The 27,053-nt window shown below is 51.1% G+C and overlaps 1 protein-coding gene across 1 annotated transcript in view; it reads right to left on the bottom strand.

Moving 5' to 3' along the window:
* SCTR (secretin receptor) overlaps nucleotides 1–27,053 on the bottom strand; it is a 74,902-nt gene that overhangs the window by 22,100 nt on the left and 25,749 nt on the right. The window contains exons 5-7 of the mRNA XM_021695854.2: nucleotides 11,543–11,650; nucleotides 5,140–5,243; nucleotides 452–549 (exon numbers count right to left, since the gene is read on the bottom strand). Of these exons, the coding sequence (XP_021551529.1) occupies nucleotides 452–549; nucleotides 5,140–5,243; nucleotides 11,543–11,650 (310 nt within the window). The remainder of the gene's footprint in view (nucleotides 1–451; nucleotides 550–5,139; nucleotides 5,244–11,542; nucleotides 11,651–27,053) is intronic.

Raw genomic sequence — 27,053 nt, 5'->3', positions numbered from 1 at the left:
GGAGGGAGATAGACCTAGTTCTGCTGATACCTTTGAGCACCTAGATACAGCCATTCCTAAAGCCAGCACCCCTGACCTTGTCAATATGTGGGTCAGGTCACCTTTGTTTACTTAAACTGTTTTAAGGCGGATTTCTGTTTCTTGCAACCAAGAGTCTGGCTAACACACTTGTAAAACGGGGGTAATGATACCCATCTTATAGCATTGTGTGAAAATTACAAATAGTACATGTGCAGTAAGTTCCTCGTTACACGCAGTAACTGTGGAATGAATAAAAAATATGAATAAGATCACAGGAACATCAGTGTTTGGCCACAGGTAAGGTTTAGATCAAGAGGTCACCAAGTGGCCCACCCAGACCTTCCTTTCTCTGGCCTGAGTAATTTAAAGAGACCCAAATTCTGTGCCTGTGGAAGGCTGGGGAGACAGAGAAATGGCAATGTGTTCTCACCGGAAAGCACAGAGGATGCTGAGGGCGACCAGGAGCATCACCAGGGAGGAGCTATAGCCCACAGTGTACATGACCTTCAGCTTCATCAGGTACTCGTGCTGCAGAGAGAGGCATGTGTCAGCCCCACCCACCCGGTGGCTAGGCTTTTTTCTGCCTCAGAGTGTACCTGCTCAGGCAGCTGGAACCTTTCAATACTGACTGCTCTGCTGATCAGATTCCGCGGACCTCAGCTCATAGACTCGGAACACCTTGGCTTTGGAAAAGATCTCGGGGATCATCTGATGCCAACTCAAACTTCTACCCCATGCGTAGTGCCCCTTACCATCACCCTGAATTCAAGCCTTTGCTTGAATACCTCCAGGGATATAGGCTCACCTGGCCTTTTGAGGAAGTCATCTGGTATACAAGGGTGCAAAATATTAGGTAATTTTTTCTCACGTGAAGCTAAAATCTATTACTTTTAAATTGCTCCTATTGGTCTTTTTTCTGGACCTACTTTTGGAGCCACTTGAAATAAATTGAATTTGTCTGTATCTAAGGCCTAGCATTATTTTTTTTTTTAAGATTTTATTTATTCATCTGACAGAGAGAGACACAGTGAGAGAGGGAACACAAGCAGGGGGAGGGGGAGAGGGAGAAGCAGGCTTCCTGCTGAGCAGGGAGCCCGATGCGGGGCTAGCATTATTTTTTTTTAAATAAACTTTGCATTTTGGAATCGTTTTGGGCTTCTAGAAGGGTTGCAAATATTGTACAGAGAGATCTGTCATTTCTTAATTCAGCTCTTCTACCCGCTCGTCTCTCACATATAGTCTGAGCATTACATTTTTCCTGTGTCTTCAATCTCTTTCCACGATCCTTCACCCTTCTGCTCAATTAATATGCTCTGTTGTCAACGTCCTTCCTAAATAAGACACCCAGAACCGAGAGCTGGAAAGCTCCAATGTACTCTCTGAGCAGGAAGGAGAAGAGTGGGACCATCACCTCTCCTGATCTCTACACTGCACTCATATGGATGCAGCCCACAGCCACTTCCCATTACTGACTCATCTTTGATTCAGAAAGAATCTCAATGGGATGGGAAAAGGCGACATATAAAGATAAATGTAAAACCTGCATCTTTTAGGTTAAAAAAAAAACCAAATTGTGCGACAGCCTTAAAAAGAATCAAAGAAATGAAAATTAAACCAATAATGCTATACCATCTGTTCCCAACCAGATGAACTAATATTTACAGGCAATAATATTCTATGCAGCTGAGGGTAGAGTGGGACCAAAAATTGCTTCAATCTCTCCTGAAAGTAGCATGTATCAAGAACCTTTGAAATATGCATTCCTTTTGACCTCCCTTCTACCTCTAGGAATTAATTCTAAGACATTAGCACACACACACAAAGAAATAAGCACAAAAGGAAAAGCGTATTTATACATCAAGATGTTGATCACAGAACGATTAGATGAAAAACACTCAAATGTCCAACAATAGAACAATTAACTAAATTATTTTAAATCAGTGTTTTAATGTATGCTGCCATTAAAATGCTGCTTACCAAGCGTTTTAAAAGATGTCAGCACGTGCTAAGAATGTAACATTATGTGAAAAAGCAGAATACAAATTTTTTTTTTAAAGATTTTATTTATTTATTTGACAGAGAGAGACAGCGAGAGAGGGAACACAAGCAGGGGGAGTGGGAGAGGGAGAAGCAGGCTTCCCGTGGAGGAGGGAGCCCGATGCGGGGCTCGATCCCAGGAACCCAGGATCATGACCTGAGCCGAAGTTAGACACTTAACTACTGAGCCACCCAGGCACCCTCAGAATACAAATTTTATATGTACAGTGTGATTCCTGCTATCTGTTAAAAAAAAAGTATTAGGTTGAATTACATGAAATTGCCCTCTTTTGTAGGTCAAATGATTGAGTACCGGCCATTTCATGTGGTTCAATCTCATACATGCATAGACCATAAGGCTGTAAAAAGATGTGATAGAGGTTAATAATGGTTGACTTTGGAAGATAAGTTTGTGGACAGAGTTGTTATTTTTATTTTATTTTTTTCTACACTTTTCATTTCTCTCCAGAGGGTAAGTACTATTTTATAACCAGAAGAAAAAGGTAATTAATCTAAAAAAAAAAAAGGCACAAGAATAGTATTGGGGAAACCTTGCTGACAGCTCTTCATATGAAAATGACCTTGAGGTTCAAATGTCCCAAGCTCCATGGCCTTACGAAGTGTACTGCAGGGAAAGAATGCAGGCTTCAGAGCCGAGACAAAGTTTCCAAACCCAGGACTGTTACTCACCAGCTATGTGACCTTGGGCAAATTACTTAACTTCTCTGAGCCTCAGATTCCTCATCTGCAAAATGGGGGATAATATCTACCTTGCAGGCTTGTCGGAAGAGCAAATGAAGTATCAGTTAGAGTATCTAGACTGACACTTACAAGACACTCAGAGCATGTTAATTTTTCCCCACCTCTACCCCTCACCCCCATCATCCACCCTTCAACACGAGTCATGGGTCCAAGATCACGGTATGAAGTATGAGTTATAAAGAAGCTATATTGCATTCTCAGTTACAATAACGGAGTGCTGTGGGACACCGGACAACACTGGAACGTTTGGAGTGTTTCGTCTAGTTCTGGGCATGCTATTTTAAGAGGCACATTAATAAACTGGAACATTTCCAGAGAAGGGAAGAGTGCATGAAAAAACTGGGTACATTGCACCCTGAGGAAACAAACAAATAAACTTGGGGAAAAAAGTATTAGGACGATTGACAGGTAGAAGCATTAGCTCCAGGGGGAGGAAGCTACCAAAAAGATATCTGACTCAGTGACCAAAACTTTTCTGAGAGCAAGAGGCAACCTTTGATGGGCTGGCTGCCATGTGACATTGAGCTTCCCCACTGGTGTGACTGTGATCCCAGAAGCCAGGAGCCACCTCTCAGGAACGTAGATGAGAGCCGAAAGGACAGTAGGTTGCCCTAGATTCATGGTGCCTTGACTTTGGGACATCAAAGAGCAGTCAAATGTCAAGAAATTAGTGGATCGATGATGTGTCGGCCTATAATCTTGCCACGGGCAGGATGAGCCCCAGACCTGAGGGCATGAGCCTCGCTCCTAGGACCACCTGGCTAGCAGCTCTCAGTTCAGAAGCAGATTTGGGCCAGTCTGTGACAGCATGAGGAGGCACGGGGTGACAGTATGGGGCGTTCAGGCTGAATGTTCTGCATTGGCCTGAGGCTGGGCGGATTGTCTGCCAGGGAAGCCTCAGGACACCAGCTAACTCCACTTGTCCCTGCGTTATGTGTGTAAATTCTGATCCAGAAAGAGCCCTGCTCCCAGGAGGCCTGATGTGACCTCAGCGCACCTGCCCTCCACATCTGCAACGGGCGCCACCTCCCAGGGGGCTTGGGGTCCAGAAGCCTCACTGCTGTCTGTCCTGGATCAAGTTGCCTGTCTCTCTGCCATGTTTCCTGACTAGGCCACCTTCCTTCTGCATCCTCTAGATCAGGGGTCAGCAGACTTTTTCTGTAAAGGGACAGGTAATAAGTGTTTTAGATTTTGGGTGCCCATTTGGGCTCTTGCCATCACTCAGCTCTGCTCGTAGTGCAAATCGCCGTAGCTATGGCTCAATAAAACTTTATTTGCACAAACAGGTGGTGGGCTGTGTTTGGCTCAAGGGCCACAGTGCACCAACCTCTCTGAGGACAGGAAGTTTATGTGATCACATTGGCAAAATCCATAAAATTAAGAGAGAACATTCTTATGATGGATAGCAGCACAGAGGTTCGAAAGGATGCTCTGGGCTGCAAGAAACAGAAATTTCCAACTTGCCTAATAAACAGATGTGGCTCATGTAACTGGGGATGCAGAGAACAGGTTTCAGAACTCTTTCATAAAGCAGCACTAAGAAGCTGCCAAAGGACCGGGTTCTTTCCATTTCTCCTCCTGCTATCCTGGTGGATTCTTCTCGAGGCTGCCACTTCTCGATTTGGATGACTGCCTTGGTGATGACAGCCACATGCTTCCCCAGGCCTGCTTGTCCAGGAGGAGGGACAGCCAGACTTCCTATGGCTCCTTCCCAAGAGCGAGAAAGCTTCTTCACCCAAACCCCAGCAAGCTTGTCCTCACATCTCACTGGCCCAAAGTGACTGGAGCCTGCCCACCCCTGGACCATCCCTGGCAGAGGGCTGGGATACAGTATTGGCCTAGGCCAGTGGTTCTCAAACCTTTGGACCTTGGGACCCTTTTACACCCTTAAGAATTATTGCGGACCCCACGGAGCTTTTGGTTTTGTGAGTTATGTCTATTGAAACCACATCGGAGACACTGCTGGCTTAGACTCATCAGTTGGGGAAGAACAGAGCCCAGGGCCTTAACCATGATATTCCTCCAGGGTTGAAACTGTAAAATCCCGAAACAAGGAGCTGAAATTTAACAAAGGTAAATGCAAAGTTTGGACTTAACTCAGAATATTAATTGGCCAAAAGTAGCGGAAAGGAGACCTACCTTGGCTTCACACGACAGACCAGAGCAGTGAGGCAGGCCCAGCGAACCCCGGATGATGAGAGGGGTGGGGTGGGTGACCGGAGCAGCTCCTGGTCCCCTGCTCTTGCCCCGGGACTGGCTCCACTCTGTCTTCTCACCCTGCAGGCCCCCAGCCAGGGAAAGAGGGGCAGACAGGCTTACCCGCTTCTCATTGGACGAGTCGTTCACGTTAACCCCACAGGCCAGGTCAGGCCTGGGGAAGGTTTCCGACCAGCCGTCCTGTGTGCAGTTTCGAAACATGGAACCTGTGGGGGCCAAGCATCCTGCAGGTGAGCAGTGGGGACAGGGGACAGATGGCCTGGGGTCCCGGGTACCCTCAGCCACACCTTAGGGGTGGCCTGGCGTTTCCCCATTGCTGGGCCCCAGCTGCCTTTCTTTGAACCACAGGGTCAGCTCTCAATTGGCCCAGCTGATCCTTGAAGAATATGTAAGGGTCAGTAAGAAGGAGCGGGAAAGTGGCGCCTGGGTGGCTCAGTCGGTTAAGCATCTGCCTTTGGCTCAGGTCGTGATCCCAGGGTCCTGGGAACGAGTCCCACATCGCACTCCCTGCTCATCGGGAAGTCTGCTTCTCCCTCTCCCTCTCCCTCTGTGATCTCTCTCACTTTCGCTCTCTTTCAAATAAATAAAAATCTTTAAAAAAAAAAAAGGGCAAAGATGCAGATGTGTGCGCACAGGTGAGAGAGAGACAGATCCGTGGACCCCCGAGGCCTCAATCTACAAACAGGCCGGCTCTGAACAAATACCCTGTTCAGCCTCCAAGCACTACTTGCCCTCCCCCGGGGTCCCACGGCCTCGCCCACCCCCACATCCCTCTGTGCCAGGCACAGGGCTCCACAGACAGGGTTGACACACACGACAGTTCCCTACGGTCACAGCAGCTCTCCCCCACTGCACTCCCAACCCTGCAGAGCTTCTGGTCACCGCTCCCCAGCCCGGCTGGCTGCCCCCAGGCCCAGCTCCACTCCAGGGGTCTCTCAGGCCCCGGGGCACCACGGCTTCACCCCAGGCATGTCCACTCCCACCCGACCCCTCACCTTCCCTTCCCGGGCTCCAATCTCAGCATCAAGCCCCCTCAGTGCTCCAGGGGGGACCGCCCTGCCCATCCTCCATACCCACTGGCTGAGGTGCCACTTCTGGTTTTTTGAGGGTTTTCCCAAAACAGGGGGTGCTACTTGACCCCCTGGGTGTCCACAGGAGATAAATATAAACCTTCGCAATGGCAGCACACCAGTGCTCTTGCAAGGGATTACAGTGTCCCATGTCATACAAGGGGCCAAATGTCGTGCTCAAGGACAGTGGTCCCAAGCCATTCTGATTATACACCCCCAACCAAAAAAACCCCATTGATCTCACTCTCTAAGGGCTGTGTATTTGCTCAATTATAAAATCCCGTGCTCTACTATAATAATACCTGGTGATTACTATGTGCCAGACACTGTCCTAAGCCTGTGACAGGTAGCGACTCCTTTAACCCTAACAAGACTATGAACTAAGCAGTTACCTTTATAGTAAAACATATTATAACATGTAAATACTGCATCCATTTCACAGTTGGGGAAACTGAGGCACACCGTGGTTAAATAATCTGCATAAGATCACAGCACAGGAAATGGAGGAAATGGGAGTTGAACCCCGGGTCTCAGACCCTCACGCTCAACCACACACTATGTACGGATCCCCTTTCTTTCTCCTGCTTTCTCCTCTTACTACGTACTGATCCCAGGTCCCGCTGCCATTTAATGGGTGGGTTCCCCGAGAACCTGGCACGGTTGGCAAGGACCCGGCCATTCCCATAGTGAAATGTCCCACACCGAGGAAGTTCTATTTCAAATCTCACTTCCCGCCCTGCTCCCCAGCACCTGAAAACCTCCAGCAGAGCAGGGGCACTAAGGTAGACCGTCCAGGGGGCCGCCCCTCCCAGAAAGGAAGGAGTTCTCAGTCCTCCGGCCACACCTCCGCATTTCTCTGCATTGTAAATCACAGGATAGCTGCGATCCTCCGATCCTCCCTCCCGCAGCGCTCACCGCCCTTCTCCCCGCACAAGGCCAAGGCCAAGTCCTGTGCCCTTCACACAGTGGTGGCTGGCTTCCCCGCCTCCCCTAGCAGCTGATGAGCTCCGGAGGGCTCCCGGGGCCAACCCAGAGCCCTTGCTCATCCGTTTGCTGGCTGGCGGGCCAGAACACCAACTGAGTGGAGAAGAGCCTGCTCTAAATTCTTCTATAAGGGAACAGGGAAGTTTGCCCACACGGAGCTTTTGGAGCAGAAGTCCGAAAACTGGGGAAGGGGAGCTGCCAGCCCCCGAGAAGGAAGTCTTGGGAAGTGACCAAGAGGAGTCGCCCTCCATGGACTGACGGCCCAGTTGCATCCTCTACTCCAGAGGAGGGCCAAGCACTGGTCCCAGGATCTGGCTGCTGCCCGTGTGGCAGGGGTTGGGGGGGTGGCTGGTCTCAGCCCTGGAGACAGGAACTCTGACACCCACTCTGTTCTAATTTGTACCCTCCCCAGGGGCCTTAGCCACCCCAGTTGGGCCTTGTATGCTCCTCTCTGACAGGCCTCCAGTCTGGACCACTGGTTCACAGGGTTCAGGGTCAGATGGGTTCCACTGAACTCGAGAACTGTGGCTGGCATTTCTAGAACCAGCCACCATGCTCATTTCCAGATTTTGATCTAATCCTCCCAGCGCTCAGTGAGGGAGATACTGCTGGCTTATTTTCCAGACAAGAAAACCAAGGCCCAGGATTGGGTAACAGGGCCCAGCCAGGATGTGACTCTTCACTGTGCCTCCCTCCCTGCAGTTCCGGGGGCAGCTTCTACCACCAGGAGACCTCGGCCTTCCGCATCCAGGAATGCCCAGCCCCTGAAGGCTCCTGAGACCTGGAGCACAGGTTTCCAGCTAGCCAGATCTGAGTGTGAACCCCGGCCCTGCCTCTTGGTCATCTGGGGGTGAGCTTAGGTACCTCACTTTTCTGTGCCCAGTGACAATAACCACCCACCTGCAGGACCGAGTGGGGAACACGATAGCACCAGGAAGTGCCCAGGCTGGTGCTCGCTGGGCTGGGAGTGTGACTCCCTCCTCCTTTCAGCCTTTCCAAAATGGACCAGCGGTGGTGGGGCATGGAATTTAGGAGGGGGTGCAAGATTTCTATAGTTAAATCAAGGGAGCTAGGTTGTCAGACGGGAAAACATGGTGGTCCAATTTCGGCTTGGTTGGATGGGAAGTTGGATTAAGAAAACACAAACTCCCTGGAGCCCAGAACCGGTTATCAGCCAGCGTGCCCATAGAGGCTGGGCTGGGCTGCCTGTTTGGGGGCCTTCTCCTCACTGACCCAGTGGGATTCCCCAGACAGATGCTGCATGTGATCCAGGCCAGGAGCCCGGTGTGACGAAAAGACGGTGCCCTTTGCTGACCGGGCTCTTGGCAGAGCTGCTGAGAAGACAAGGGTTGGGCTCTCTCTGGAGTCCCTTCAACCCCACCCACTTCCCCTGGGGTTAATTCCTAATAGGACAGGGGCCCATCCTTACCCACGTTCAGGGCAACGTACACCTCAAGGGCCCCTGAAGGTACAGGCAGTATTTTTGTGCATATACGTATGTGCAGTTTGGGGAAGAGCCAGTCCAAAGCTTTTATCCAATTCTCAAAAGGCTCCTGGAACCTAATCAGGTTATAAGGAACATCTACTAAGTTAAGGCTCAGGGAAAGGCCAAGGCCTGACCCTGCCACGGAAGTGTTTTCTAACAAGGAACTCTGGAAGACCAGTGCCCCATTAAGAATCAAAGGAATGCCTCCTGGAGGGAACATTCTAGACCTTGGCACACACAGAAAAATATCTGGGGGCAGATTCTGGCCTGCAGTTTCTCCAGTCACATGGACAACCATCCTGTCTGGGCCCCTGTAGTGGGGTCCCTGGGAAATAATTTATTATTATTATTTTCTTCTCTCAAAAGGAAGGGTCGGTCCAAAACACCACACTGTCCTCACTGGGCGCTCCTCCCTGGGTTGGGTTGGGGAGCCCTGGAATCCTGTGGGAAACCACTGAGGGGAGCTTTCCTTCCTGAGAGGAGGAAAGTGCAGAGCCCTGGGGGGCGGGGAGCAGGGCCTCCCTGTGGACTGGTAGACGGGTGGCTCCTGCAGCCCCACAGCGACACCATGTGGCAGCAAGAAGAAACTGCAGCAGAGGTACACGTACCACCCCAACTTCCTCCCCCACAGTGGCAGACCTAGAAACGCACTCCTTGCTGAACTCCGGGGGCTCTTGAGCAATTAAAGGGTTGGGGATCCTCAGAAAGGAGTCAGTGGGCTACTAGTTAATGAGGCAGGCCGGCGTTCTAGCAATTGATTGGGAAGGATTTGGCCAGGAGCACGGCTCTGCTTGGCCCCTCCGCAGAAAGGTAGGAGGGACGTTGATAGGAGAGGTAGAGGCACTGCGGCTCTGGGCGGGTTGTGAAGGGAAGGCTGGGAAAGGAGGAGAGTGTCAAGTCCCTCCAACTGGAGAACTCGGTCAGCGAGGGAGGAGCACTGGATGGGGAGTCCAGGATCTGGTCCTGGCCTTGCACCTGACCAGCATGTTGCTGTAGGTCAATCATGTGTGGATTAATCTCATGTGTCGGGAGTTCCACGGACCCCAGACATAGACGTGGAAGGGTCACGCTGGGAGAAAAAGAGTTTCCTGGCATGTGTTTGCAGGTGTGTGGGGGGGTAGGCAAGAAGGGAGAAGAGAGGAAGAGAAAGGACAAAGGAAGATATTTAAAATTCATTTCCAAGCACAGCCTGGTCCTGTTTATTCTCCCCACTTTCCAGATGAGAAAATCAAGGCTGAGAATGAGTAACTTGGGCTCTCAGGCCCGGGAGACTGACACCTGGCTGGACCACACTTGCCCTCGTCCCTTGCAGGTCGGTGTCGCCACATCACTGAGTTCTGGCAGAGGCAATGTGGGCAGAAGCGGGATCATATTCAGGCCTGGTGCTAATCAGGAGCGCCCAGTTTGCACGTTAGGCGGGCAGGCATTATACATACGTATGAAGGCTTTGAGATTTGGGACATTGTCTGTTTCGGCAGCTGGCGTTATCCAAGCAGGAAGTGGAGAAGGGGGACTCCGACCTATCTCCCCGGTCCCCTGCAGTTCCTGTCTGCTGGGCATCCAGGAGGCTGAGCGGGATTGTGAGCTACCGCAGTGTGCTCCCCAGATCTGGGTGTGTGTGTGTGTGTGTGTGTGTGCACATGCGTACTAGAGAATTATGGAGTGAGGAATTTACACTCCTCTCCCACACTGCATGGTCTTGTTTTCCTTGCTGGTCAACCTTTCCTGCCTGGCTTTGGGATGCTGGTGGGTTTTAGTGTAAAGTCATCTTTTCTGGTTTGTTCTTGTGAAGGGCCTCACTGGTCAGCGTTTCCTGCCCCACATAGATGAGGGGAGGGGTTAGCAGGGCCAGGTCAGGCTTTTGACTTTAAATGACCTCATGGAGGACAGGGGCCAAAGGCCATGAAACCACCTTGCCTCCACCCAGCATCACTCCCCACCACAAAGCTGTAGTCCCACCTTGACCATGGCATCGAAGGACAGGGCGCTGGTTTTGAAGTCGGAGAAATCTGAGTTTGAATCTTAGATTCTCCATCTTCTAGCCGTGAACCTTAGGTAAAGTGCTAAACCCCTCTTAACTCCCTGTTTTTTTTTTTTTTTCCTTTTTCCTGGGTCAAGTGGAGGAGACAAGTTCTGTGATTGGCAGGGGAGTTGTGATGGTTCAACTGAGCCTGTGTATATAAAAATGCCTGGCAAGGGCGCCTGGGTGGCTCAGTTGGTTAAGCGACTGCCTTCGGCTCAGGTCATGATCCTGGAGTCCCTGGATCGAGTCCCGCATCGGGCTCCCTGCTCAGAGGGGAGTCTGCTTCTCCCTCTGACCCTCCTCCCTCTCATGCTCTCTGTCTCTCATTCTCTCTCTCAAATAAATAAATAAAATCTTTAAAAAAAAAAATGCCTGGCAGGTGGTGGGGCTTTAGCCAATGTTAGTCCCTGAACATCCCCTGTCTGACACAGTCTCCCCACTCCCTGCCTCAAATTAAGAAAATCCTTGTAAACTGCAGTTTTCCTCGGGCAAGAGATCACCCAGGAGGCAAGGGGCTTTCCGGGAGGGCACAGTTTATCAGCAGGGCCTGGCAGAATGGACACATAGAAAGTAAGTGTTCTGGAAAGCTAGGCTGTGCCATGTGGGACCCAGACCCAGGGGCTGGAACAAGGGTTCTGGTTGCTAAGGGGGCAGAAACATGGAAGGAAGTGGGGGAGCCCAACTGGGGATGTGGGACAGAGAGAAGCAAGCCCAGTCTCCTTTATCACTTCCTAGTACATTGCCTCCTGGCCCCCTTCCTTGGGACCCTGCGAATTGAGCCCACCTCACACCCCCAAGCAAGGCCTCCAGGCCCCAACAAGGACCACCTCCCACCAGTCCGTTCACCACTTGTCCCCAGAGGTTCTTTGGTCTCCAGGCCAGGGCCCCACCCAGAGGGCCACCCACTGCTTCGCAGCCGGAACCCGTGGGCTGAGTGGTTACCGTTTCTGCCAGTGAGCATCTGGAGGAATGGGGGGCACCCCACTTCCACTGTCCGTCCCAGCGCGGAGGAGGGCCAACAGCTCATGTTGTCCCACAGCCCCTCGCAACCTGCCAAGACGAACACAACATTAGACAGGGAGAGAGCGTGGGCCAAGGGCCTCCCCCCAAACCGCCTGGCACCATCCCCAACGCTCCGGCCTGCTAGGAGTTCTCGTGCCGTCCTGACTCTTCAAGATCAGGAACCAGTGGGGTCTAATGTGCCTTTTTATCTTTGGGGCCTTCGACTCTGCCGTCTACACAGTAAGTGCTCACGTTGAAGGCGTGAAGGAAGGAGAGAACACACATTATCTCATATAAGCCTCACCAGGGCAGGCCTGGATTTCTCTAGAGACAGAACATCTCTTGGCCTCAGCTTGCATTAGACTTGACAGCAGGGGGCCTCCAGCCTGGCTGCACAGTGTAACCGTCTAGGGAGCTTTATTTATTTATTTTTAAATTTTTAAAAAGATTTTATTTATTTATTTATTGGTCGGAGAGAGAGAAAGCACAAGCAGGGGGAGCAGCAGAGGGAGAGGGAGAAGCAGGCTCCCCGCGGAGCAGGGAGCCCCATGCGGGGCTCGATCCCAGCACCCTGGCATCATGACCTGAGCCGAAGGCAGACGCTCAATGGACTGAGCCACCCAGGCATCAGAACATACAGAACTGGGCCCTACACCCAGGGATCCTGATTTAATTGGTGTTGGGAGGGGCCCAGGAGTGATACTGTGTTAAAACAGGAGTCTGTTTCCCCACATGCATTCCTCAGAAACGGACTTTGGTCTGAGCACTGACTTCTGGATTCCACGTTAAGGTGCTGGCCTTCCAGTCCTCGGCCTGTGAGCTCTGGTTTGGTGCTAGTGGGAGTCCGTCACCCTGTGCTTTCACACACATGAGCTCATCTAACCCACAGCAGTGCTCCGAGGCATCCGGCCCTGTCCTTGTTTTATAAATGAAGTGATGAAGCAGAGAAGAGAAACAGGTTCCTGGAGTCACACAGCCCAGGAAATGCAGGGGCTGGAAAGGGGCTGTCCAGCCACACTGCTCCATGCCACCTCCCAGGCTTCACCCACCTGCCCTGTCTCCTCGGGGGCACCAACCCCAGCTTCCGAGAGCCTTCCTCATGGAGCCAGGCTAGGGGAGCTGGAGAGGGGCCAGGAGGTGGCGGGGAGGCAGGGTGTGAAGCTGGGCCAGGAGGGAAAGAGGGAGGATGCAGAGAGCTGGGCTGAAGGCAGTTGGGGCTCTCCTCTCGCAGGGGGGTTGGCCCCCAGAGGGATGGGGGGAGAGAGGAAGTGGGAAGTCAGGATGCCCGGCTGGGGGCTCTGGAGGTAGAGCTGCCCCTGAGTGACAGACAGACTGTGGCCCCAGGGCAAGGTTGCTGGTATGGAATGAGAGAGAGCTTGGACACAAAGGCAGGGCTTGGACGGGGCTTGCCCAGGACGGTGGAAGCATCTTGGGACTGAGGACCAGGGTTTGTGTCACTCGAGCAATGTGGGAGATGAGCAACCCCTTGGATATCCCTGAACCTTCACCCCAACTCTCACAGTGAGGCCTGAAAGAGGAGGGGCTGGAGCTGTCCATCTGAGCTCTTCCCAGAGCACCCAGACAGGGTTTACCACCGTCCAGGCAACTGGTCGTCCACATTCCAGCCGTGGACGCTGCCTGCCAGACGTGAGCAGGGTCTTTCAGAGCTTGCAGGCTCCCAGTGACTCTGGCCTCCCCAGATGGCCCTGGGATGGCGACACCAGGCTGGGAAGGCCCGTAACAGATGACCCACTGTGTCTGTCTACTTGAGTTATTCCAGGATCTGGAGCCTGGAGGATGACGCTGACCCACATCCTTTCTCCTTCTGCAGAAGTCTCCATATGACAGCAGGGTGCCTCATTTACAAGGAGCCACATGTCTTGTATTAGAAGTGGTTGGGGCACTTCCCAGCTGTGGAGGAATTCAGGGGCCTCTTTCCTCCCTTTGGGAGAAATGAATTCAGGGCTGGGCCCAGCCAGCTCAGCCAGGGCCTGGGCCCAGGGCTCCTGCCCGTGAGGCCAGACAAGCCCTGTCCAGCGGCCAGACAGTTGGGGAGGGTACCAGGGCATCTGGCAGGCTTCCTGACCTGGGTCATGTCAGGTTGGGCCCACGGGGACACTGCCCCGGTGCTGGCAGAAGGCGGTGGAGGAGGGGCTGGTGGTCAGGGGGGAGCAGCTCCCCTCAAGGTGAGTGGGGTCCCCTGGCGGCCGGGTCACTGACACGCCCTTCATATCAGCCCTGCAGAGAGAAAAGCCTGGACAAGCATCAGACACTGCGGAGTGTGCAGGGGTTGGGTAAGATCACTGCCCCACAGCAGAGGTGATGGAGATGCGGAACCCAGGCTCCGAGAGGCAAAGTGACACGTGCAGGGGGACAGAGCTGATGCTGCTGGAGCTGGCATCCCACCCTCCAGGCTGACCCTTGGTAGCAGCCCACCTGATGCTCCCGCCTCCGCGTGGCATTGCTCGTGTCTTGAGCACGGTATCGTGCCGTGGCAGGGCCACGCTCTTCCAGCCTCAGCACCGGGAACAGACCTAGTGCTCCCATCCCCAGTGGCATGCTCCTCTAGCCCCTACTGGTTGAATGCTTTTAATTTTAATAGTTACACGTTTTTTTAAAAAAAGAGAATTTAATATGTATTAAGCAGTTATAGGACGAGCATATCACATCTGTGATTTTATAGCTATTATTGTTTAGAAGGAAGCTAAGTTAAAAACTGAAAGTCAGTTGAAGAAAAGTGAACCCTCGGGATGCGTGGGTGGCTCAAGCGGTGGAGCATCCGACTCTTGATTTCCGGCTCAGGTCCTGATCTCAGGGTCCAGAGCTCAAGCCCCGTGTTGGGCTCTGAGCTCAGCGCGGAGTCTACTTGAGATTCTCCCTCTCCCTCTGCCCCTCCCCCTGCTCATATTCTCTCTCTCTCTTTCTCCGAAAAAAATAAATTAATTTTAAAAAGTGGGGGGAGAATCTTGTACACTATTGGGGGAATGCAAACTGGCCATCATAGAAAACAGTACGGAGGCTCCTCAATAAATAACAATAGAACTACGATATGATCCAGCAATCCCACTTCTGGGTATATACCCAAAGGAAATGAAATCAGGACCTCAGAGAGGGAGATCTCTGCTCTCGCATGTCCACTGCAGCATGGTTCACAATAGCCAAGGTGTGGAAACAGCCTACGTGTCCATCGAACAGTGAATGGACGAGGAGGATTACAATGCAGTATCACTCAGCCTTAACAAAGAAATAAATCCTGCCTCTTGTGAGAACATGGATAAACCCGGAGGACAGTATGCTAAATGAGCTAAGCCAGACACAGAAAGATAAATGCCGTGTGATCTCACTCCCATGTGGAATGTGAAAGATTCAAACTTACCAAAGCAGAAAGTAGAATGGTCACTGGGGGCTGGGGTTGGGGGGAAACGGGGAGAGGTTGGCCAAAGGGCACTGAGTTGCAGTTCTGAAGGGTGAATGAGTCTAAGATCTAATGTACAGCATGATGGGAAAAAAGAAGTCAATTGATTGAAAGAGAAAACATTCAGGCAAGCAGCACACGTGTGCGCTGGGCTGGAGGGACTGTGGCCAGGGCAGCCAGGTGGTTCTGTGTGGCTCCTGGCTGCTTGCAGGGACCCCCTTTGCACTGTCCAGGGTGTGAGTGGAGGGCCTCAGACCCCACTTCCCACCAGGCTCCTGCTCTGAGTAGGGGGAAGGCCTGCACAGGTAAGGCAGGGATGGGAAGAAGGGAGGGCGTCCTGGCACCAGACTCCTTCTGGGGCTCTCGTGGGAAAGGGACAAAGCTCAGAACTCGGGTCACTGTGCGTTCCTGGTAGGTTTAGATCTTGACCCCAGAGCTCGCAGCCTGAGTTCGGGGAGAGGGGGTGTCCAATGAAATAAGGGATGGAGGAGCTTTGTAAATGGGGCTCCTGTTCACTGAGCCAGTAGGGAGGGCTCCCTGCCTCCGGAAAGCAGGGCTGAAATGCATACACATTAGCTGCTTCATGGACAAGCAGGGCCCAGGGCAGCGTGAGGGGCAGCTCTCCACCATCCTTGATGGGCATTGTCACCGCTGACTGCCTGGCTGGAGGGTGAGGAGGGAAAGCTGGGGATGGTTAAGTGGGGAGACAAGAGAAGACAATGTTGGCCCACAAATGCCATCTGGGGGAGCAGGGGGTGCCTGCCGAGTGCCCGTGGCCACAGAGGACAGCACGGGATCCTGAGTTGAAGCGGTGCTGTGGTGGAGATAGAGCGAACTCTGGACCCAAATCTAGCTTGGGCATGCCCCTTACCCCTACGGGCCTCAGTGTTCTCATCTATAAAACGGGCGTAGTAACATCCCCCAGGATTTTGGTGAGGATTAAATGATTTGTGTGTTCAGGAGAATATTTTCTGATCTATTAATCTCCATCCCCGCCCCCCTTCTTTTGTCCTTCCTCCTCAGCCTACTGGTTCCCATTCTCAGAGGTGGGCAGAAAAATTTAGAATCTTCCTGGCTTGGGTTTCCAAAGGCTGGGCAGTGGGAGGGATGGGGACAAGAATTCTGGTGTAAACAAAATGCTTGGGAGAAAACAGAAAAGGAAGCAAGACTTCCCTCAGTCTGGGGAGACAAGGAGGGCAAGCGATGAACAGGATATACAAGGTTCCAGCAAGAGGCATGAGTACCCTGCTGCCCAGCCAGTCCTGGATGGTGGGGTAGCCCAGAGGAGAAATGGCTGTAGGGATCTTTCTAGACGGGCGGGACCACAGACAGCCTTGCAGAGCTCACGCCTCCAGCGAAGCACAGAAGTCCGTTGGCCGCCACTCTGTGGAGCAAAGCTCAAGACCACATGGGCTCCCCCAGATACCACAGTGCCATGTGAATCTCTGATAGCCTGGCTAAGTTGTGGGGAAGATCCAGAAAAAACCAAGGCTTAGGTTTCTCCATCCCAGGAGAACGGAGTCAGAATTAAAGGTACAGAAAACTGAGAAAGTTCTATTTTTGCCCACTGGAGTTGATGGACAAAGATTGGTCTCCTTTATACTTGTGAAGCCCCCGGCACGGAGCCAGGCTCAATGACATGTGCTCCTTCTGTCCTATAGTCCTGCTGTCCTGCCCCACCCCCTGTCCCCATAGAGAGGTGGCCCCAGAGGCCAGTCTGCTGACGGGGACAGGGTTGGAATACAGGTAGAGGTGATCTGAGAGGGCAGGACCGGGCCTGGGGCATCTCTCCATCCCCACCCAGCCTGGTGCCTGGCATACAGCCAGCCCTCTGCTAATTGCCTGTCTGCCCTGCATCCACCCAGAGAAGAGCATCCATCTTCCAGTTCTTGATTTATTTATAAATAAGCTCAGATGGCCTGGCGATAACCTGGGAGTATTTCCGGAGCCATGTGTCAGGCTGCAATGTGACGGGGCCAGGACCAAGCCAGGCCCCCAGGGCCATGCTGGGTTGACCACTGGGTCCTCCGTCCCTCCAAGACCCCTGCACACCCCCCGCTGCTCACTGGTCACCAGGGAACCCAAGTTCCCCCTCGCCCTGACCTTCTGGTTCTCCCCTAGCTTCTGCTTCTGTCAGTGTTAACGCTCTCCTCCTACCTAGAGCTGCCATATCCATCTCCCAGGTGTCTCCTACCCCTACTCACCGCCATTCACCTGTCTCCTCCCCGAGACCTCTCGGTGGTTCAGGGGCTCCTGCAGCTGCCTGTTCCCTGGCTTCATCCTGCCTCCCTTTGCCTTTCTCGGCTACCCCGGCCCCATCCCTAGGCCATCCAAGGGGCAACCCGGTGAGGGCTCTGCTGATGAGCTGATCTACAGCACTGAGGTCAAGAAAGGTGTTGCCTCCCCGTGCTGGCTGGACCACACACAGAAGCGGTCAGGACGGAGTCAATGGAACTGAAGTCCCGGGTGGCAAAGACATTCCAAAGCACAGCACGGGGAGAAACAACTAAACAGTTGGGGGGGGGGGCGGGCGCGGAGTTCTTTTTAAACCACGAAGCCCAAGCAGTTCCACGGGATAAACTGTGTTGGGAGTAGCGGGCTCCCCACCACGAAAAGTATTCAAGCAGAGAGGGGCACGGAATTAGCAGACTGGAAAATACTTCAGATGTTGCACGGAGGCTGCAGGGGATAAGACGAAGGAGGCTTCGAGCCTGAGCCTGAAGTCTGCTTTCCTTGAGGCGGGCTCCTGAGCGCTCTATGCCGAGCCCTTCCCCCGCCAGGGACTGGGCAAACTGTACCCTGCCTCACAGAATCCCCCTCATGCACCCTGATAGCTCTTCCTCACCTGGCCTAAAGCTCTTCATTTCATGCCACCTCTCCCATTAATTAAAGATTAACTGGCATCAACAATCTGTCTTTTTTATTTCTAATTTCTAATTTTTAAATCCCTTCTTGGGAGAGTGAGGATATCAGTCACTCACAGCTCAGTCTGGGTTGCAAACTACAAAATCCTTAGGATTTAGAGTCAAAAGATATGGGCTGAGAGTCCTGTTTCAGCTCTGGGAAATCCTGAGTCTCTCGGAGCCTCTATTTTCCTCATCTGTGACATGGGGTTAATAATGGTACTTATTATACAGGTTAAAAACTAAAAAAAAAAGTCTGAAATGTCACAGAGACTTTTTTTTTTTAAGGGATTTTTAATTATTTATTTGACAGAGAGACAGCAAGAGAGGGAACACAAGCAGGGGGAGTGGGAGAGGGAGAAGCAGGCTTCCTGCCGAGCAGGGAGCCCAATGCGGGGCTCGATCCCAGGACCCTGGGATCATGACCTGAGCCGAAGGCAGACGCTCAACGACTGAGCCACCCAGGCGCCCCATATACAGACATAAGTTACTTGTTTCTGAAAAATGAGCCAAGATCCGTTGTGCCCAGGGAAAAAGAGGGGAGGGGAGCTGTGGGCAGGCTGGGCGTGTCGGGTGCTGGGGGAGGAGCCAGAGCGGAATCCGGACGAGGAGCTGGGAATGTTTGCTATAAAAAATCGCATGAAAAGCCAGCGTGTCTGAAATACTGGTACAGGCTAAAATGTGAATGAACCTCGAAAACATGCTCAGTGGAAGAGGGCAGATGCAGAAAGTCACCTACTGTAGGATTCCGTTTAGAAATCCAGGGTCAGCATAGAGACAGCAAGCAGATTCCTGGTTGCCAGGGGCAGGGGAGGGGGGCAGTGAGGAGTGATTACTTCCTGGGCATGGGGTTTTCTTTTGGGGCGAGGAAAATGTGTTGGAACTGGAGGCGTGCTGGCCGCACAGCATGAATGTCCTGAATGCCATGCAACTGTTCACTCTACAATGGTTATTATGTGAATTTCATCTCATTCACCCCTTCCCCCGCCCTGCCCCACCCCTCCTACCAAAAGGAGTCAGCCTGTTCCCTCCTGCCCATGTTCTTCAGGCTCGGACAACCAGCTAGCAGAGACAAGAAGAAAAAGGGCATGGCATGTCCCCACTTTGAAGGCAAGGATACTAAGGCCCAGACAGGATTAGTGTCTTGTTCAAGGTCACACAGCCCCGGGCGCCTGGGTGGCTCAGTTAGTTAAGCGACTGCCTTCGGCTCAGGTCATAATCCTGGAGTCCCTGGATTGAGTCCCGCATCAGGCTCCCTGCTCGGCAGGGAGTCTGCTTCTCCCTCTGACCCTCCCCCCTCTCATGCTCTCTCTCTCAAATAAATAAATAAAATCTTAAAAAAAAAAAAAAAAAAAAAGGTCACACAGCCCCTAAGAGCCAGAGGAACGCACATGTCTTTGTAATTGCCGAACCCACACCTTTCCTGCCACCACACCAACTCTCTGGAATATTCTTCCCTATGGAGAGCCAAAGCCCTTCCACCAGCCAGCTCTGAGGGGGTATCAGCTTCTGTAAACAGAGCAATAAACAGCCCGGTAGAGCAGTCCACACAGCTAATAGGGTGACCCTGAAATGTTCCCACAAAATGCTGGGAAGGCCTTGGCCACCTAACCCGGAATAGCTGAAGAGTTAATTTTTTATTTGTGATAAGTGTGCTGGGCTTGGTGACAGCTCCATGAGTGGCATTTCCTGTGACTCGTCTGCGATCAAACATTAACCTCCTCCCCCAGGAGGACTGAGCAGCTTAACCATTAACCCTGTGCCCCCCACCGAGAGCCCCTCCTGCTTCAGGCGCCAGGACAGATCCTTGCTGGGGCTGGAGGTCCTGTGGGCCCATGGGCCTCGGTGGCCTGGGGACCTGGGCAGTCTCGAGAGCAGGGCCCGGGGCCAGCCTGCAGGCGGCCTAGCCCCAGCCCTCCGCCGGCCTGGTTCTGACGTGGACAACCACACCAACGGTTCGCCCCCTTTGCTGTTTCTCCTCTCCCTCCGTCTCTGAGGGAGTTGTCCCCCCTCCTCAGCCACACATTCATTCCAAACTCTGAGATCGATATTCTGCTCTGCGTTCTCAACCTCTCGGCAGAGTGAGCCTGAAGACTTTTCTAGCAGGCCTGGTACTCGGACATCCTCTGCCTCGAGGGCTTTTAAACTAGGCTTTCAAAGCAACAGATCCCCTTTCCTAAATGAAAATTGCTGAAGGCCGACGTGCCAAACAGATCCAAGAGGCTGAGCCCTGTGTGGTGGGGTAAGGGGAAGGTGGGGAGAGGAGCCTGGCCACCTTCTCACTCACCTTCCCCGGGGCCTTGCCAAACATTCTTAAATACTGCAAATACAACACAGTGCTTTTCCCAGACGAGGAGAGTGAGGTCCGGAAGACAGGCTGTGCTCAGGGCCTTACCCACATCTCCCCAAGGGAGTTAGAGGCACAACCAGGGCAGGAGTCCCTCATGAGCTTTCTCAGACCTGGATGCACAATTAGGACTTCATGGGAGCCTTAAGGAAAAAGGATGACAAGACCTGCTCCAGATCAGTCAACCCAGAACCTGGTGTGGGCATGTTCACAGCCACCCCAAGCCCTGTGAAGGGGAGGTCGGCATCCGTCTGGTGCCTGGATAGTGGTTCATGGATAGAAGAACCTCCCAGGGCAGGGCTGAGCGTACAGGTAGACAGAGGGCCCAAGCAGAGCCTACCCATCCGTGGCAGAGGCCAGCTAAACCAGAGCTGCGGGCGTCCAGGAAATTGTTCCTGGAAGAGCCTAAAAAGCAGAGTAGTTGGCAGAGTGAGGAAGAGGGAATGGTGTCGTAGCAGAGGGATCAGCATGTGCAAAGGCCTGGAGGCACCAAGAAATTGATATTGTCATGATACTGTAAGCAACGTGGTTGAGCCAAAGGGAAATGTTTGGGATGGAGGCATGGACAAGATCCAAGTAGGCACTGGACCTCATCCTGGAACCACTGAAGAACAGTGGGACATTTCAAACACATCAGATGCTAATTCTTTTTTTTTTTTTTAAGATTTTATTTATTTATTTGACAGAGAGAGACACAGCGAGAGAGGGAACACTAGCAGGGGGAGCGGGAGAGGGAGAAGCAGGCTTCCCGCCAAGCAGGGAGCCCGATGCAGGACTTGATCCCAGGACCCTGGGATCATGACGTGAGCCGAAGGCAGACGCTTAACGACTGAGCCACCCGGCGCCCCCATCAGATGCTAATTCTTAAAATAAGTGTCCCTTACACTTCTCAGGAGGAGCTGAAGTTCCCCCGTATCTCTCCCAGAGGCCTAGCATTCTAGGCCTTCTTTCTCGGGGCTGAATGAAAGGCCCATGCCCTGTCACTGGAATTTTAGGCATTCACGTGCGGGACATGCAGGCAGAGGCCAGCTGCCAACTCTGCAGCACCCAGGGCTGGCCTTGTCGGTACCTCGTTCTCTGCTGTTCCAGACACAGCATCTGGGGGAGCAGGAGGGCTCAGGAAATCAGCAGGCTCAGGCTCAATGGTGCCCCCCCCAGTGAGTACTGCAAGACCACAGCCTGCCTCCCCACAAGCAGCTTTCGTAGCCAGCAAAGAGGAAGGAAAGGCTTGGACTGTGGGAAAAAGTCATCCTGCCCTGTCCGTTGTGCAGAGGATGGGCGAATCGGTTAAAGCACGTTGCAACATCCCGCTGTCCAGCACTCCCCGATTTCCCCCCTGCGTCTGGCTGCTCCTGACAATGCATGCTGGGGACCTCGAGGCTGGCGTCCGGGCACCTCTTCTTCCCTCTCACCCCCTCAACTTGTGCGGCCTCAATCCCTTTGTCACCTATACAGAGGGCTTCCCCAGCCCTGACCCCTCCTCTGAAGTCTCAGCTCTGCATGGCTGGCACTCACCTCCTGATCTTTGTCTCTCCTCCCCCCCGAATACCTGGCCTTCCTTGGCCCCATCTTCCTGTTGCTCAGGTGGAACACTTGAGGGGTCATCCTGGACACGCCCTCTCACACCTTGCTCCTGAGTCAAGTCATCACCACGTCTTGTCTGGGTTACCATCTAGACCTGTCTCCCATATGCCAACTCCTCTCCACCTCCACCTCCCCTCAGGAGAAGACCTTGCTCGTATCTCCTTGGTCTTTACCTTTTCTGCACACACCAACCTCATTTTCAAATTGCTAGCCCCCGAATGCCATTGTCTGAAGGCTTTCTCCAGCCACTGGAGCCCACTTTCCCCCCAAGTACAGCAGGCTGGGAGTGCAGGAGAATCAACGCTCCCTCCCCAGAAAGCAGCCCAGGTTCTGACTTGATGGGGAATTGGTGGGTAAATATCCCAGCTCCTCTGCCCCTCCGAGGCGTGTGTCCTGTGCTGGCTCCTAACGTGGCCCCAGAGGGCTACGAGCAATAAAACTGTCAGGTTGCCCCAGCATGAATGGCCGGTTAGCACCATTCGACAGCAGTCTGATTCCCTGCCCTGTGTGGAAAGCATTACACCCCTTCCTTACCCTGTTCTTCCCTGTCCCTCAGTATCCAGCAAGGTGGCAAAAGCTTGAACCGCTTGGAAAAAGATGGAAAACTGCCTTCAGTTGAGCAGTGGTTACTAAGTATCTGTTAAAGTTCTAGCTGTCCTGAACGCAAAAAAATAGAGAACTAAACGAAAAGAACACCAATGCTCACAGTGATAATGCCAAGTTTAAGGGCCTCCTTCCCTTCTCTGTCTCAGCTCCCCACACTCCTACTGGTGGTTCCTGGGATAGCTGCCAAATTAACTACTTGCATTTGAATCCTCTTCCCAGCACCTGCTTCCGGGAGCCTTGCTAGTCCAGATGACCATTATCCACTGCCTGGACCACTAGCTTTTTTTTTTTTTTAACATTATGACACCACTTACGTAGTTTTCTTTCTTTCTTTTTTTTTTTTAGTATCTATGATGTTTTTTTTCTTTTTAAGTTTAAATTCAATTAGCCAACATATAGTAAATCATTAGTTTCAGATGTAGTGTTCAAGAATCCATCAGTTGTGTATAACGCCCAGTGCTCATCTCATCACGTGCCCTCCTTAATGCCTATCACCCAATTACCCCGTCCTCCCACCCACCTCCCCTCCAACAACCCTCAGTTTGCTTCCTATAGTTGAGAGTCTCTCATGGTTTTTCTCCTTCTCTGATGACTTCCCATTCAGTTTTCCCTCCCTTCCCCTCTGATCCTCTGTGCTTTCTTATGTTCCACATGTGAGTGAAACCATATGATAATTGTCCTTCTCAGACTGACTTATTTCATTCAGCATAATCCCCTCCAGTTCCATCCATGTTGACGCAAATGGTAGGTATTCATCCTTTCTGATGGCTGAGTAATATTCCATGGTATATATATACCACCTCTTCTTTATCCACTCATCTGTTGATGGACATCTTGGCTCTTTCCACAGTTTGGCTATTGTGGACTCATTCAATGCAATCCCTATCAAAATACCATCAACATTCTTCACAGAGGTGGAACAAATAATCCTAAAATTTGTATGGAACCAGAAAAGACCCTGAATAGCCAGAGGAACGCTGAAAAAGAAAAGCAAAGCTGGCGGCATCACAATTCCGGACTTCAAGCTCTATTACAAAGCTGTCATCATCAAGACAGTATGGTACTGGCACAAAAACAGACACATAGATCAATGGAACAGAATAGACAACCCAGAAATGGACCCTCAACTCTATGATCAACTAATCTTTGACAAAGCAGGAAAAAATATCCAATGGAAAAAGGACAGTCTCTTCAATAAATGGTGCTGAGAAAATTGGACAGCCACATGCAGAAGAATGAAACTGGACCATTTTCTTATGCCATACACAAAGATAAACTCAAAATGGATGAAAGACCTAAATGTGAGACAGGAATCCATCAAAATCCTAGAGGACAACAGAGGCAGCAACCTCTCTGACCTCGTCCACAGCAACTTCTCGCTAGACACGTCTCCAAAGACGGAAAGCAAAAATGAACTATTGGGACTTCATCAAGATAAAAAGCTTTTGCACAGTAAAGGAAACAGTCGACAAAACCAAAAGACAACTGACAAAATGGGAGAAGATATTTGCAAATGACGTATCAGATAAAGGGCTAGTATCCAAGATCTATAAAGAACTTATCAAACTCAACACTCAAAAAACAAATAATCCAGTCTAGAAATGGGCAAAAGACATGAACAGACATTTCTCCATAAAAGACATCCAAATGGCCAACAGACACATGAAAAAATGCTCAACATCACTTAGCATCAGGGAAATACAAATCAAAACCACAATGAGATACCACCATACTAGTCAGAATGGCTAAAATTAACAAGTCAGGAAACAACAGATGTTGGTGAGGATGTGGAGAAAGGGGAAACCTCTTACACTGTTGATGGGAACGCAAGCTGGTACAGCCACTCTGGAAAACAGTGTGAAGATTCCTTAAAAAGTTGAAAATAGAACTATCCTACAACCCCAATGCAGCAATTACACTACTAGGTATTTACCCCAAAGATACAAATGTAGTGATCTGAAGGGGCACCTGAACCCCAATGTTCATAGCAGACCACTAACTTTCCAGTGGGTGCCTCAGAACATCCTCCTGTCTTTCTCCAACCCACCTTCCATGCTGCAGCAAAGGTGATCTTTGCATAATGCAGAGGATCTTATTGCTCCCCTCTTAAAACTCTCTAGGGCTTTCCATTGCTCTAAAGATCAGGGTGAAAATCCTCTACGTGGCCAATGCACTCGTGTGTGCCGTGGTCCTGCTGCCTCTCAAGCTCATTTTGTAATAAGCTCACTCTCATCCCTAGGCTGTGTTCTGGCCACCTCGGCTTTCCTCCCATCACAAGTGTACTCCACTGTTCCCCCAGCCCCCCGACTGCTCTTTCTCCTTTTTGCATAAGAAAGATTACTCATCCTTAGGTCTGGGCTCAAACATAGCTTCCCAGGGTCCCAGGAAAGCCCTCCCAGGGTTGCAGACCAGGTCAGGGTCCCTCACTGCATAATTACACAGAGCTGCACACCACACTCAACTCATCTCACTCCCATTTTACAATAATTTGTGATTATTTGATTAACCCCTCCCTCATCAACCAGTCATAACAGCTGTAGCAGAGACTGCCCATCTTGCTCACTGACAGAGCGTGATTTTGTTCAAGGCGCCACACACACAGCTAAAAAATCTCCATCTCCAGCCTCAGGTGCAGCCAGAGGTAGCCATGCAGTCCAGTTCTGGCCAGCGAAGAATGAGCAGAAGTCACCTGGAGAGCTTCAGGACTTCCTAGTGTATCTCACCCTTTCTTCTGGTGACTCTCCTCTTCCTGCCAGAAACAGGTACTCTCACCTCCTGCCTGGAGGTATGGCAGCCTTTTTATGACCATGAGGCAAACAGCACACACTAAGCAGAAAGACAGAAGGAATCTGGGATCTGGTGACACCCTGGAACTTTGCACCAGTTCTGGACTTTCTGTAATGTGCAAAAAAAAAGTCAACTCCTATTTGGTGAAGCTAGCCTACCACGCTTCTGCTACATGTGGAAAAATACATCCCTCAGTGATTAGAGAGGAGTCTGTGGTCCTTTTTTCTCACCATTGTATTCTCTGCTCTCACCAGTCCCACCTCATAACAGTAAGTGCTATATTTTGTGAATGAATGCTTGTAATTTCACACCAACTCCATAAAAAACATTTGGCAACTGAGACCCAGAGTCGTTAAGTAACTTGTTCAAGGTCACACAGTCTGTCTAATTTATTTACTTATTTTTATTTTATTTTTGAGACAGAGAGAGTGAGGTGGGGGAGGGGAGGTGCAGAGGGAGAGGGAGAGAGAGAATGTTAAAACAGATTCCCTGCTGAGCATGGAGCTGATACGGGGCTTGGTGCGGGGCTTGATCTCACAACCCTGAGATCATGACCTGAGCCAAAATCAAGAGTTGGATGTTTAACCGACTGAGCCACCCAGGCACCCCCAGTCTGTCTAATCTAAAAGCCTAGGCCCTTCTCCTTCACTCCCCTCCTCTTCCTCTTTCCTTGTAAACAATAAGGTAAAATTCACATAACAGAGATGGAGGCTGCCTTCCCTTTTAGCTCACAGCACATTCCACCGTCATTGCCACCAGTAGTCAGGCGCCACGTGAAGGTGAAGTGGGAAAGACAGAGAGAGGAGGAGGAGGCTGAGGCGGAGGAGATGAGAGGAGGGAAAAAGCATTGTACAGCAGGCAGAGCCACCGGGGCACAGCCGAGTTCTAGGGAGTGTCTGTGCCACCTGCTGCTAGACAAGGGGAGGAGTCCCTGACCCAGCCATGGTGCGCAGTGAGAAACTGGATAACCAACAGATCAAAAATTTCAAGAACAAAGGCCATGACTTGGAGGGAAGACTTTCGCAAAAGGGTATATGTGGCCTTTACGTCAGCAAACTGCATAACCTAGATGAAATGGGTAAGTTCCTAGAAACACACAACCTACTGAGACAAGCATGAACAGATAGAAAATCTGAGCAGACCTCTAATTAATAAAGAGATTGAGTCAATAATAAAAAACTTCCATTTCCCAACAAAGAAAAGTCCAGATGGCTTTGCTGATGAATTCTGCCAAACATTTAGAGAAAAATTAACACCAATCCTCCTCAAACACTTCCAAAAGAGGGAAAAAGGGGAATAACTTCAAAATCATTCTATGAGGCCCCTGTTATCTTGCTACCAAAGCCAGATAAAGACATTACAAGAAAACTACAGACCAATATCCTTGATGAACATTAATGCAAAAATCTTAAACAAAATACCAGGAAACTGAATTGAATAGCATAATCCATTAAAAGGACTATATACTATGACCAAGTGGGATCTATCCCTGCAATGCAAGGATGGCTCAACATATGAAAATCGGTCAATGTAATATACTACATTCACAGAATACAGAACAAAAACCACATGATCATTTCAATTGATGTAGAAAAAGCACGTGACAAGGTTCAGCCCTCTTTCATGATAGAAACACTTAACAAACTAGGAATAGAAGGAAACTGTCTCAACATAATAAAAGCCATATGTAACGAGCCCACAGTGAATTTCACACTCATTGGTGAAAGACAGAGAGCTTTTCCTGTAAGATCAAGAACAAGACAAGGATGCCTGCTATCACCACATGTATTCAGAGTAGTACTGGAAGTC

The sequence above is a fragment of the Neomonachus schauinslandi genome, chromosome 3 (assembly GCF_002201575.2).
Source record: "Neomonachus schauinslandi chromosome 3, ASM220157v2, whole genome shotgun sequence".
NCBI lineage: Eukaryota > Metazoa > Chordata > Mammalia > Carnivora > Phocidae > Neomonachus > Neomonachus schauinslandi.
The sequence above is the reverse complement of the archived record's forward strand: the minus strand, read 5'-3'. Positions and strand labels throughout refer to the sequence as shown.